This window comes from Oenanthe melanoleuca, chromosome 1 (genome assembly GCF_029582105.1).
Source record: "Oenanthe melanoleuca isolate GR-GAL-2019-014 chromosome 1, OMel1.0, whole genome shotgun sequence".
Classification (NCBI taxonomy): Eukaryota; Metazoa; Chordata; class Aves; order Passeriformes; family Muscicapidae; genus Oenanthe; species Oenanthe melanoleuca.
In genome coordinates, this window is record NC_079333.1 from 103,690,936 (window position 1) to 103,705,461 (window position 14,526).

Genomic DNA, 14,526 nt, shown 5'->3' on the forward strand with positions numbered 1-14,526 from the left:
GTGGCAACACCAGCACCACTGGCAGTTTTCACAGCACAAGACATCTGCCTGCATTTGGAGCTGGCTGACTCACAGAAGGAAATGGACACGTGCCTGGAGCCAGAAGCATCTCTGCAGGAAGTGGGGAGGTGTGAGATGCAATCAATAAACTGCAGGAACATTTAGCAAAGTACCAAGAAACCATGTGGAGCCTGGACAGACTTTTGCAGGCTCAGGCATGAGAGAAAGGCTTGGATTGGATGTGGGAGAAGGGTCTAAAGCTGGATGAAGCACTCACTTATGGATAGAGGCCAGCAGAGGAAAACCCTGGACTGGGATTTGCACCTTCTGCCTGGGGGGATTGGACATGCCCTTTTTCTAAAGCTGTCAGAGGCTGAGCATCCACAGGTCAGGTGGCTGCAGAGCAGCTGCTCATGGGCTCCCAGTGGGAAGCAAAATGCTGGCCAGTGTTTTAGCAAGGCAGTGTATCCACAAATAACCTAATTCTGTCAGAGCTGGCTCCCTGGTGGGCCAGGCAATGCTCCTGGTCTCCTTTACTGGGCTGCAACCTGCAATCTTTTATTGGTTTTATCTTCCATGTGGTTTCCTTCTGGCACATTTTTACTGATCTTTAGGTGGCAGCAGGTTTTTAAATCCCCTCTTAAGCATCTATGTGTGGGTACAGAGATAGGGATTTTAGTGAGCTGGAGTGCTTCATGGCTGAGGGACTTTGGGGGCTCCTGGCTGATGATGGGCATGAAAAACAGCATAGGAAAAGGGGACATAGCAACACCCAGGCATGTAAAACTGAAAGAATTTAGCAGCCACTTAGTTACACCTCACTGTTGTTTTCTTGTTAAGGACCCGACTTCCTGACCACTGAAATTGCAGACTTCAAAATTAAGTCTTAAACACGAATATTTTATTCTGTAGAATCAGTGATAGAACTGGTAAGATCTGCAAGTGACACTATTCAAACTGGCATTCTCCTTTTTTACTTTGTGGCATCACAGCATAACACCACTACCTATTTAGATCTTTTGGTTTGGGCTCTTTTAAGCCTTTGAATAACTGGTGCAAAGTTGCACATGTACTCCTAACTAACTCACTCCACACTGGCATATTATTAAATGCACACTAATTGCCTAAAATATTTTCTTGTTTTCCTTCTGTGCATGCCCTGGGTAGTCTCAGTTCTGAGTTGCTGTCAACCTGGGCTCAGCATGACTTGAATTATTGATGAGGGACAAGCAAAGATGGTTTATCAGTTCTCCAGAACTGCTCAGCTATCTGCAGTTACTTATAGTGATCTACCAGATTTTCCTCTAGATTGCATGTCTGACAGCTGGAGGATAGATTTATTCTGTGTTGTGTGTGTCAAGAAACGCAGCAAATACAACCAAAAAAATGCACTTACTCATGTCTTGTATTTTTAGCACAAAATTTTAATTTGTTGATAAGTTCTTACAGATCACTGAGTTAAATCTCCAAATTAAAAGATTCTATTTTTTTTTACTTCTAGGAAATTGAAAAACGAGCTCCTGGAAGTGAGACGGAAAGGCGGAAACCGCCACTCTGAGCAGGACAACAGCAGGGTCTGCATTCGCTGCCAGAAAAGCCTGGGCTTCATCTTTGACAGGGGGGAGCTGTGCCAGAGCTGCCAGCTGCGGGTGTGCAGCTCCTGCCGCGTGCTGGGAGCTGATGGGCACTGGAAGTGCTCGGTGTGCGCCAAGATTGCGTAAGTTGGGCGGTTTTATAACCACCCTCGGGGGTTACAGCCCTGACAGTGATTTTGTGCCCTGTCCTGGTTTGGAGGACAGGTGTCTGCCAATAAATACAGAAGTTTCTCTTTGAAATGGAGAATGTAAACCCCCTCCCTCCAAATTATTATAATTTTGAAATTAAGGGGCTCTCAGGCAAAGATATGGGAATTAGGAATAACAGTTCTTTACTAGGAAAATTAAAATAGAAATACAGTATTGCATAGAAAAATCCCAAAACACTGACAGAGTCAGAATACAACTTAACACCCCGTCAGTCAGTCAGTCAGGGTGTTGGCAGCAGTCCCATTAAATGGTGGCTGCATCCTCCTGCAGTGGCAGATGTGGTTCAGCTGGAGCAGTGCTCCTGTAGAAAGGTGCAATTTTCCTCTCAAGGTCCAAAGATGATATGGAAAGGTCCAGTTTTCCTCTGGAATTCAGTGGAAAGAAGGTTGCCTTGCTGTCCAAAATCTCAGTTTTTATCTAGGTACTAAATGTTTGGCTCCTCCCCCTGGCTGGAGCATCTCCCAGTGGGATGATGTAATTTTATCAGTCACACAGTGGGACTCAATGGCCCAGCAGCAATGATATTTTCCTGGAGGGAGGATGGGTTGTGGAAAAGATAAAGATGATTGCCCCAGCTGGTTTTAAAGATGGCCCATTAGCAGATAATATGTGCCAGGAGATAAGGGTCACTGCCCCACCTGGCATGAACAGATGGTGACAGAATACACATTGTTGGTCACATCCTCTACTGCAACCCAAGACATGCCCTTAGCACAAAACTGCATGCACAGAGAATACACAAGGGAAGAGGCTTTTCTGGGGTTTTTATTTCCTGCACTATCTCTTTTCCCAATTCCAAGCCCATTTCAACTAGCTTGTTTTCCAAAGACTTGGAAGAATAATTCACTTGATTAGTTTGGTAATATGGGATTCTTTAGCTTGATTTGGTAAGATAACCATGAAGGAAAGGAGAAATATGTTGGGCAACAAAACTCAGTTATGTGTCCTGACGTACGGACTGGAAGATGTAAGAGACAAGAGAAAGAATTAGAGGGATTTTTTTTTCAACAGGCTTTCAAACTAATGAGACCAGAAAAGGAAGGCTTTCTGTAAATTGTTTCAGAAAGTGAACCCAAATCGCTGGTTCTGTCAAGACTTTGGCTACCTAGACAGTTGGTAAAAAATACAGCAGGGCATGGAGTTTAGAGTTTGTGTCTTCTAACTTTAGAAGGTTGAATCCATTTTTAAGTAGATGCCTTAACCTCCTCTGCATCCAGTGGGACACATCCAAAGGAGAGTGTCTCACCTCTTAAGATGGAAAATGGTTAAGTGTTTGATTTGTGAAATGATTTTAAATTGGCATGGGCCTGGCTGAGCTCCTTGTATTTTGCCTCAGGCAGTTCTGAGATAATGTCAGTGCTGTGCCTTTCAGAAGTGACAGCATGGAGAGCAGCAAACACAATGCTACTCTTTAGAAATGAAGAAAAGAACAAGGGATTTGTTTACCCTGCCACACTACCTCTAATTTCTCTAAAAAAAAACTGAAACAAATGGTAGCTGTGTTGAGACAAGGTGACAGGATGATGAGTAAGAGCTGGCTCAAGAACAAATAATGTCAAAACCAATTTAATTTTCACCTTTGATAGGTGACAGAGGAGGATCTGTTGTTGTCTTACAACTTGGCTGAAGTTAACCTTTTGATACTCTCTCTTGTTCCTTTCTAATAGCCTGACAAATTAGGGTAGCTGTGCCCTGGAATAGATTCTGCCAGTGTGATTGCAGCCCTGCCTGGAAAATTGTAAGCTTTGTTCTCAGCATGGTTATGGACATTTCACTGTCAAAAAAACTCAAGAAAACAAAGCCCAAAACCCCCCGAACAAACAAACAAACAAAAAAAAAAAAACAAAAAGCACCACACACACAATCAAAAAACCTTCTTAAAAACCCCAGTGATACAGAGCAGAATAAATTCTGGCTTATTACTGTTAAATATTTTAGTTAAGGACTTTGATGCAGCAGATGAGTTTGCCAGTTACACCTGCAGGAGACATAAAACTGAGAGGTGCTCCAGGCATGCTGAAGCACAGGATTGGGTTTCAAAGTGATGCTTAGATTTTAGAGAAGTGGTTTGAAGGTAAAGCAAGTGATGGCTCCCTATGGGCATGTGGAAGTACTACATTTGGGAAAAAATGCAGCTGTAGAAAAATAAAATGAGGATAAAAACAGCTTCTGCAGCTGTTCCTTAGGAAAGGATCTGGGTATTGTACTGGATAAAAGCTGAACAGGAATCAACAGAATTTTCCACTGCAGAAAAACTGAGCATCACACGATGATGTACAAGCCAATTTATGGCCTGTAAAATACATTATAAAATCCTATTTTATGTAGAGTACCTGCCCATTTTTGTGTATCAGAATTAATACTGGCCACCTGGAGAATGTTCAGCAGAAAATAATGAAACTTAGCACACAGGATATCCAGGGCAATAAAAGCAATCACAGGTGTTCAGCCTAGGCAAGAGAAGACTGAAAACACCTGAGTTTTAAATCTACAGAAAGTGGCTTACAGACTGTTCTATGACCCTTCTTTGGGTAAGAAAAGTAATGTGATATAATTGCAGTGAAAGGATGTCATTTAGATGGTATGAACATTGACATGACTTGGAAGGGGTGCAGAATGTTGTTTTACAACAGGTTGGATAAACCTCTCTTGGGATGATAACACCAGTAAAGATGGTCCTGCTCTGGGGCTGAGAGATGAGGGAGGCAACTTCTCAAAACATGATGTAACCTCTGCTGCTCCTGACAGTGCTGCAATTCTGTGTGCCAAGCACTGCTCCTAGCAATCACCTGGCGATTAGTTCTGGTTGAAGTCTGCCCTCAGGTTGTTACAAACCCCGGTGTAATTTGCTTGCAAAGTGTTAAACTTTGCAATTTGTAACGTTCTGCCCATGTTGAGTATCGTTAAAAATTTGAAAACTCTCTCTTTCCTTTCTTTTTGTTCATATGCAGCGTCTCTACATGACTTCATGACAGTTAATGATGTGTAAAATATCTTTTACATTGCTGGGAGCACACAGAGAGATTATCTTCTGTGTGGGCAGTGTGGAGATGGAGGTTTGGGAAAGGCATTGCAGTTACATCATTGTTCATAGTTCTTGTTTAAATTACTTCAGTTCTGATTTTCCATCAAGTGAGAAATGCTGGGGGAATCAGGATTTTTAGGCTTTTTAATTGCAGTTGATGGAGGAAGTGATTAAGTTAATAGGGCCTTTGACAATGTGAAAAGGCAGAAGGCAAGGAGAAGAAAATAATCCAGTGCTAAGAGACATTTATGCTTTATAAGTTGCAAACAAAAAGCAGGAAGAATGGAAATATCTTTTAGTTCTGTGGCACTGACCTGCATACAGTGTTTGTGTCTGTCAAGCTGGACTGTTTTACCATGCTTCCCAAAGAGTGTTGGAAAACTTTTATATTTGTTCCTCTCCTTTGTCCCTCTTTCAGCAGCCTTGATGTCTGTACAGACTCTAGCCCCTGCTGAGTGTTCCATTGGCAGAGGCAGGTTAAACTGTTGTGATGTGGATGTCTGCTGTCATACAGACTCTGACACCCTTAAAAGTCAGGGAGAAGTTTTATGATCCTTGTGAACCTTTAACAGTTTTGGTGCTGTATTAGTTCATGGCTGTGCTCCCCAAATTTGGCTCAGTAGCATCTTTTAAGTGCTATTTAAGGTGATGGTTACAGCAGTAGCTTGTACAAGCCCTCTTCCACAGTCATGAATTACACCTGCAGGAATATGTCCAGAAGTTTTCAGAACTGTTGAAAAACCTAATTAGTACATTTGGGGTCAGAGAAGGTCTGGTACTGGGTGGAGAATGTGTTCATTCAAAGAGAAAACTACTGCACAAATTACTGCAGAATTCCCTTGAATTACTCAGGTCATCCAAAGTGTTTGCAGAAAAAAATAACTTGTGTCAATAAAAATAATGTGGGTAATACCAGCCAATATCTGCCTGTTGCTTCATTTGATACATTCTGACATTTCTTTCTTTATCAGCTTTTTGAGTTCTGCCTGTCTGGTCCTAACACTGGAGTTTGGGATGTTTTTAGTGCATTTTGTCACATGGCCTGGGATCAAATATTGTTATTGCTTTGGAGTTATGGTGGATTTAGGTCCAGCTGCCAAAAAAAAAAAAAAAAAAAAAAAAAGGTGGCAAATTGAAGCATGCTCACTTTGATTTGAACAACAGTAAATTCAAGAGGCTAATTTTATAAGTGTGTAGTAAAGCATATTATTATTGTCTGAAAAATTAAAAAGCCCCAAGCACAACATAGTAACATGGTGGTGGTTGTAGGGGTGAGATCATTTAATAATACAGTCTTTTTGCTCATCTGCCAATCAGAACATCATCTGGCAACAAGAGACTCTGACTTCCATAAAATAATATTTAGAGCATTTCATTTGCTGTTTCTCCAGGGACAGACTTGCCTGAAAAACAGCTTATGGTGATGGGGAAACTTGTTACAATACATTAATTGCATTCTGAAAAGCTTTCAAAAAAAGAGATTTAATGAATTTGAGGAAGGACAATTGAATGTGAACAGTGAAAGAGGTTCATCAGTATTTTTAAGTCTAACAAACAGATTTATATGTAAATTGTCTCACAGTTTACAGTTACAGTCAAACCATATCTTCCTTGAATGTCCATAAAGAGAAAATGACCCAGTTGGATTTTGCCCCTCATGGCTGTTATTAGCAGATAAAATATAAAGTCTCAAAACAAAGCATTTGCAGGTGAAGAAGGATTAGAGCTAAGTCTTCAGCCAAACTCTTAGCTAAGGTCAGAGAGCAGACAGTCCTTATCCCTGTGATTGTGTTTGACTGTCACGTTTTGCACTATTTAATGAGGTAAATCGAGCCTGTATGTAGTGATGCACTTCAAAGAGGAATTTTTTTGTTCTATTCCATGCATACAAGGAACTGAGGCAATCAGGAGCTTTCAAACATGGGTGTTAAAAGATCCATTAAAGTCCTTTTTTCCCCCTGCATCTTCTTAAATTATGATCAGTTTTTGTTTTAAATTTGGAAGACAAAGTGATCAGTAGATTGAGGGGAATAAAGCTCTTCCAGCTGTGTTCTGAAAGGCATATTTGACACCTTGATGCTGTCTCTATTTCTTATTGCAAGTGTGTCTAGGTGTCTGAGAGCACTGCCTTTATAAATCAAATGCCTAGGTAGCCCAAGTTATTGCAACAGAACAAAGCAGTAATGGAAAATTTATCTTAATCTCTGAAATGATTATGCTCTCTTAACATGTCATGAAAATTAATCAGTATCTTTTAGTAACACTTATTCCCATTAGGAGTCTAAAAATAGAGGCATTTCCAATGTTTTACTATGCAACTTCTTTTCAAATTTCTTATAATTTTATTTTAGTGACTTCTAGGCAAGTTTGCCTTTTTTTCACAGTGTCAAAAAATTCTGTTTAACAGCCTTACAGCATAATAAAACTTAGAGTGAATTTAATTTATGTTGTAGAAAGTACTCTGTGGAATTGAATACATACAAATATGAGGGTATATGAGGGTGTATGATAAGGGCTTTGGTATGTTCAAACACAGGCTGCATTTTATCCAGCCCTTGGTTTTGCCTTTGTTCCCACATTTTCTTCCTGAGGAGGAAGTAAAATAACTTGAGGAACAGGGGATGGAAAGGAAGGTAGGCTGAATCTCTTGCTTCTGCTGTGGATGTGAGTTGGACAGGATGATCAAATGGAGATAAAGCTGTTTAACCAGCATGGAGCTTTGCCGTAAAGAAATAATTGAAAGTAACAATTGGGACTTTCCATCTGAAATGGATTTTTTTATTATTAACAGGGACATTTGACCACGAAGTGCTTTGCAAAAATGAGAATGGAAAATCTGTGGTTTTGACAGGAGCAGGCCATTGGTTATTCTCTGTTTTTAAACTGAGCAGTGGGTCATTAATTTGTTTAGCAGGAGATCACAGAGGGGGAAGAAGCTCAGACCCATACCCTGCTCCCCTCACATGATAATGGGAGGAGGTGGATCAGTAATTAATGTAGAAGGACTTTAGCAGATACCCAAAGTATTTGGTACTCAACTTCACTGCTTGAATGTTAATTTTCCTTGTTATTCTGAGTGTGGGAAAGTGCAATGATGCAAAATCATACTTGTTATTACAATTATTACAGTTTTTAACACTGCTTTCCTTCTTTTTAAAACTACTGACTTCAGCATCTGTTGAACACCTTGGAAGGCCAGTCTAAATCCTGTTTTGGCAGAAATTAAACATATTACTTACATCATGGTCTACATCTAACTGAGAAAGTAAAGAAAATGCATGCACATACCATGGTCTGCAGTCAGATCATGGACTTTGGGCCCATTTTCAAACAACAAAGCCAAATCTGCAAGCACTAATTCAATGTGCTATTGGGTAAAGCCCTTGTTCCTTTTCAGCTGTAACAGTTCTTTAGACAGAAAGGGTTCATTTAAATTGTGTATCTGACATAGTGCTTCTTTATTCTATCTCAGTAGGAGAGAGACTCCCCTTGTCATAATCTCATGAGAATAACATTATTATTATAAGACAGTTTAGGTCTTGCTCTCCAATTTTTTGATTCAGAATGTCAAATGCAATTATTAAATTCAAACTTCAAGTCAGAGACTTAGGCAATCATTTGATCTGAAGTAATTTCTATTTATGTGCAGAACAAAAATTCTTTTAATAGGTACTCCTGACATGTATGAGTGATAAAGATAACATGAGCACTAGTCTTTGTGTGAATTGCTCAACATGCAAAATACATCCAATACTAGAAAATCAAAGATGCAAAGTTTGGGGATTTTCTTTTCAGTGCCTGTTGCTTTTCCCTTTTCACTGTGGATAAACAGGGCTGGCCAGAGGGATGAAGAACCTGACTCCAGCAGGGCAGTTCTCCCTCTCTTTGCCATGTTTTGTGCCTCATTGAGGGAGCTGTCTGTGTTTTGCCTCAGACCTCGTTCTTGTGGTGAAGTCAGAGCAGAATGGGTGTGAGCCTCTTCAGAGTGTCCATGTCCAGGAGTTGGCACCTCCTTGAAAAGGTGGATTTAATGGCATCAGTCTGTGAAGCAGGTGGGCAGCTCAGTTTGCTGTCATTACCTGAGCAGGCACACAGTCCAGCTGTCAGTGACCATCACACCCCTTTGCCTGCTCAGCCCTGAAAAAGGGATTTGCACCCTCCTCTTCCCTTGGGGCCCAATTTGTGTTTGCCAGCAAGGTCCTGGAACATCCTTGGCTGAGCAGGATGGCACAAGCTGTGTAATTTGGGGCTGTTTGATAGTGGCAGGTTGCAGAGAGAGATTAGGAAAAGAAGGAGATTGCTTAGTTATCCCTGGCCAGAAGATAAAGGAATCAACTGTTGTTGCATAAATAAACTAATCTATCCCTTCCCTGCAAAGTTTATGTTTTGAGGAAGATGACTATTGGGTCAGTAGGTACACAGGGATGGCAAGAGGAAGGGAAAGTCCTGCTGCACAGTTCTCCTTCCTCACTCCCAGCCTGGTGCCAGCCTTTCCTGTCTTGTAGACTGCTTTACTTCCAGAGAGAGAAGCAGCAGAGCTTGTTCAGAGGGAGTGGGGACACAGGGAGCTCTGTGGTGAGCTCTGAGGTCCCACACCACAGTGGGATGGAGGAGAGGAGGGCCCTCTCCCAGGGATGGATGCTGGGGAAGCCCTGCCTCCAGCAGCAGCACCACTGCTCATCCTTCCTTGGGCAGCCCAGAGCCCTCCACCCACTTCTTCCCAATCTCCTTCCACAGCTGCCCCAGCCACACTTCCCTTGTCTGCAGCTCCTTCAACCTCTCCAGCCCCCAGGGCTCTCCCTGAGCTCTTGGTCCTGCTATTGCAGGGTGAAATCTCCCCATCAGATCACAAACTAGTGGGCAGTAAAACAAGCAGACACTGCTCTCAGCCACCCTGAAAGCCCTGGGCTCCTGTGAAGCAGGAGGCACCAGAGAGGTTTTCTCTCCCTCACCTCTGTTCACATCTGGCCAGAAAATGGAAGGGATGGCTCTCCAGGAGCAAAGAGCTGAAGCAGCCCAGGGGGTGTCACTGTCAGGGCTGTGTGTGAAAATAATGATTGCAAGGTTTGGTTGTAAAAGCCTGGAGCTTTGTGTGCAGCAGCCTCCAGCTCTGCTGGAACCCTGGGTGAAGGTCACAGCTCCTTTAGGCTTCAGAGCTGGGAGAAGGGGGAAGGTGCTTCTTTGGATAAGGATGTGGGCAGGGTTCTGTCTGATCTTGATTAAGTTAAGTATTTCTGGTAAGATATCAGGGATGGTGAAATCTCCATCCAAGGGGCAAGCAGCACTTGTGGAGTTTTATGGTCAAACTTGGTGGTAACTGAGGAAGAAAATGAATGAACTATATAATCACATTGCAGTGTGGTATGTCATTCACATTGCAATGGAATTTGATGGCATAGTGAAAGGTTTGGAAGGTTTATGATTTGATATAAAACATTAAACATAAGTCTTGGTATAAAATAACTGAACAGAGAAGTGTGTGCTGTAAGGGAATTGTGAAAATACACATTCAGAGAAAAAAAACCCCACATTTTTCACACCAGTCAGGCCAGGCATAGCTTCTAATGAAGTGAATCCTTTTCAGTGTTTGGAACCAACAGAAGTAATTTAAAAATTCTTGGTTGGAGCATAAAGATTTTATTTAATACCTTTCATAATGACTGAGTGGTCATGATGATGAATTATGGAGGGCTTTTCACTAGGAGTCTGCAACAACAAGATAAGGCAATAATCTATTCCTATGCTTGTGGACATGTATTTGGGATTTTGATTTTTCTAATTTTTTTTTTTTAGTGAGTCATGGAAGATGCATGATTCACTAACAGGTTAGGACAAACTGATAATTTTAGGTTCTTTCACCAGTGTCAGGATGTTATTCTGTAATATTTAGTACTTTCTCAAGTAAGACTCCATTCAGGCATGACTCAGAAATAACTTAATAGTGAAGATATTGATCAATGCTCTGAATCTGTCTGTAGTAATTTTCATCCCCAAGAGATTGGATGATTTCTTTTCTGGTAGAGGTTAGAAAATAAGTTTTCTTATTGAACAGTAAGCAGGAACATGTCTGGAGCTAAATCAATTTTTAATGTTTGGGGGTTATTATTTTATTTATTTGCTTTTTATTAGAGTATTCATGCTTAGTAGCTTTTTCTCATCAATTGTGTGTGGTGAGGCAGTAGAAATGGTGATGCTGTGAAACTAATTCAGGAAAAGGCTAAAAACCAACATAAAAATATACCCAACAATGTCTGTACAGGTTTTCTTAATTGCTAGTATAGGCAAAAGAATTTGAAGCCAGAAAAAGGAACATTGTCCAGAACAGCAGCAAAGAGAAATTTTCATTACTCTGAACCACTGACACACAGCTAATTCATGGCAGCACTGCCTTGTGAAGAAACTGCACATAGTGTCAGCTTATAAAACCAGAAATAAAAAATAAATTTGGCTTGCAGCAACCTGTCTGTAACCACGTAGGGCCCATGAACTGCTGACTCCTCTGGCAGGAGCTTTGGTGGGGGATTTTCTCCCTCAATCCACTGTTGCTGTTTCTATGTGTCTTGTAATTTTGCAGATAGTGAAAACTGTGACACTGAGTAGTTCACAAAAGACTAGGATGACAGAATGTTCTGTGTTTTTTACAGAAATCTTGTGGTTGAAACACTTTTTTGCTGAGTAAATTTCCATCTAGTAGGAATTCCTTTCCATTCACAAAGTAAGGTGATATTTTTCTGCTAAGTGTCCTATTATTCCAAGCTCTACAATCTCTTTATACTTTATTGAACTGTATAAATGCTGTCCAGAATTTGTGAGAATGGCAGTTGATTGATGAACTGCAGTAGCTTTGATTGGCCAAGTTTGTTAATGTGTCTGTGTCTCTGGCTTTTTTCATTTTCCTTGTGCAGAGAGCTACGGATAGTGACAGGAGAATGGTTTTTTGAAGAGAGAGCAAAGCGCTTCAAACAATCAAATCTTGGAACTGATGTTGTCAGACAGTCAATCCTTCACAAGTTCCCAGGTAGGGACCTCGAGAGAGAGATTTCCTTGTGCTTTATATGTTCAAAACCTTATTTCTTGAGTGTTTGACTTGTATTTTATTCCTGACTGAAGTATATTCAGTATTTTAATCTTAATTTTTTTGTGCCTATCAGTGATTTATGAATAATTAATATTCAGGAAAGGTAAGGCCTACATGAAAAAAGTATCTCTGTGGAGACAGGGAGCTGCTGAAAAACTCACTGTCCAAACTGGTGGGATAATGCTGTTCAGCTGCAAAGCCCAGACTCTGCAAGTTCATTCTCAGTTCCTGCCTGGAAGTGTGGCTGTATGGAGACAACTCACTGCAGTCATTTTTGCCTTTGGCTCTCTTATTTGTGATAGTGGTGTGAAAAATCAATCAAATTTTCTTTTTCAACTCTGAAGAAGAAAGGTAAATGTGAAATCCTGTGCTGTCTGCTGGAGCATGGGCTGTATCCAGGCTCCTGGTATTCAGATTTCCTTTTGCCCAGGTATCTCAAACAAGCTGCACCTGCACTTTCAGGTACAGTAAATTCTGTCTGTCTCATCCAAGCACAGCCCAGTGTGTGTGAGCTGCTCTGGTACCTTGCAGGGTACCACAAGACTACTGGTGTAAGAAACAGGAGTTTATCCTGAGTGCTGATGATTTGAACACAGAAGCTGTTAGGTAGTTTATTTCAGATGTAGCATTTATGACCAGTTTCATCCCCAGCTTGTAAGGAGAAGGACTGGGTTACTGCCATTGGAAAAATACATGGTGCAAACCTGCTCCTTGGAAAATACAGACCTTGCCAATATCACTGTGCTTCAGAAGCTGTAAAACTATCAAGTGCCTAAGTTCTCGATATTATGCCAGTGGTCAGATGGGGTATTTCATGATTTTCTACTTGATAGATATATTTAAAAATGTATTTAGGTAATTTCCCCCATACCTTGCTTCGAGCTGAGCAAACATTTTAATTATGAAAACATTCTTTCATTCAACACAGTAGATACTGCACATCTCAAAATTAAATTTCAGGTCCTTTGGTTATTAAATATTGTCACTGATAAATTTAGAAGCATACTTCAAGACAAGAGCTGATAATGAAAAATATCTCAAGTTAGAGTTTTATTTTATTGCAAAGTTCCCCCAAGGTTTTTTCATTATCTGCTTTTGTAGGTTGTTTGACATGTACTGTGTTTTTTGTGCAGAAGTTCACTTTTTATTTTCTTTCTCCCTCCACTGCAGACACAGTTTCCAATGCAGATGACGAAAGAACATTCAAAGATCAACCCCAAGAGAATGAAGAAAATAACCCAGATGTACCAGTCTGCTCCACAAATGGGCACAAATCTGTCTTCAGCAGACCTAGAAAGATTGGGTAAACACTTTGATTTTGTTGATGGTTTTTGTTTTGGTTTCTGGGTTTGTTTCATTTTGGATTTTTTTTTTTTTTTTTTTTTTTTTTTTTTTTTTTGAAAACTGATAAATCTAAAAACAGCTGTGTAAGGTTGGATAGATTTTCTTTGAGTTTTTCCAGTCTTCCACATCAGCCTCAAACTTCCCAGGATTAGAAACAGCCTTCATTTAAAGGCATACTTACTATAATTAGATTGCTGTTTCCTAGGAAATGCAGCAGTAATTATCCTTCAGCTATAAAGGTAGCAGAATAAAAAGTCAATTTTACTTTTGGATTTTTCTTGTTTCTACTCAGAAATAAAAGAGTGTCCTTAAAGGCAGGCTTGCAGAGAAGCAAAGGCAAAAATCAGTATTTGTAGGACCTGTTTTTTTTATGTATGCTGCTCAGTTTGGCTCACAAGACAAGTTTTCCTTTGAGCTTCCAGCTGTGCAAGTGCAGCCTAAGAGTGTGTGTGTGACAATGAATAAACAGAGCAGCTGCTGCTCATCTTGCAGGGTTTAACCCCAGTTCTGCTGTGCCCTTTGAGGGGCACTGAGTCTCAGGGGGCACAGGCAGGTGCATTGAGTGTGTGCACAATAGCTCAAGGCTACTGGGTGCATGGGAACAAAACCTGGATGAAGTTCATGCCATGGCTGGAGCCTCCATGGTAGCTGGAAAACTTTGTTGCTGTTGAAAGGAAGAACACATTTTTATCAGGATCCTAAAGATAGGGCAGGTGGATGCTTTCCATGGCTTTTTTACTTCTGGGAGAGATGAGAATGGAGTTACCTACTCCAGCAACTGCAGAAATTACCACCAGTGATTTATCTCTCTTTAATAAAGGGAGAAAGATCATCAGAACATCTCTGGCCTCTCAAATTACAGTGAAGAAAGAACCAGCATAGAGAATCCTCTACAATAAACCTAGATTTTGCTCTGAGTCCTGCTAAGTGGTAGCTATAGTAAGAGGGCATTAAAGTTTACTTTTCTAATCCTCCTTCCATTTAAATCCCTTAAGCAAACCAATCAACCTTATTTCCTTTGAAGAAACAATTTTTTTAAAATAATTGTTATTTATTCTAGTGCTTTTTCTGTTTCTTGTGGTGACATTCCCCATAACAGAAATTTAATCTTACAAGAATTTGGCTTTCTTGTCCTAGTATATTTGGTGGCCTCTTTTAGAAATACTTTGTTATTGTTCCTCTTCCTTGCTTGCTTCTTTCCCCCCTCACATTTCACATCCATGTATCTCATGAGTGGATTTGTTTTAGCAAGGCTCTTTTGGGGCCAGCTGCAA

General features: G+C 40.6%; 1 protein-coding gene across 2 annotated transcripts in view; it reads left to right on the top strand.

Annotated features, from left to right (window-relative positions):
• SYTL5 (synaptotagmin like 5) overlaps positions 1-14,526 on the top strand; it is a 78,422-nt gene that overhangs the window by 32,311 nt on the left and 31,585 nt on the right. For both annotated transcript variants that reach the window (XM_056502538.1, XM_056502545.1), the window contains 3 exons: positions 1,502-1,717; positions 11,736-11,848; positions 13,079-13,211. In XM_056502538.1, the coding sequence (XP_056358513.1) occupies positions 1,502-1,717; positions 11,736-11,848; positions 13,079-13,211 (462 nt within the window). The remainder of the gene's footprint in view (positions 1-1,501; positions 1,718-11,735; positions 11,849-13,078; positions 13,212-14,526) is intronic.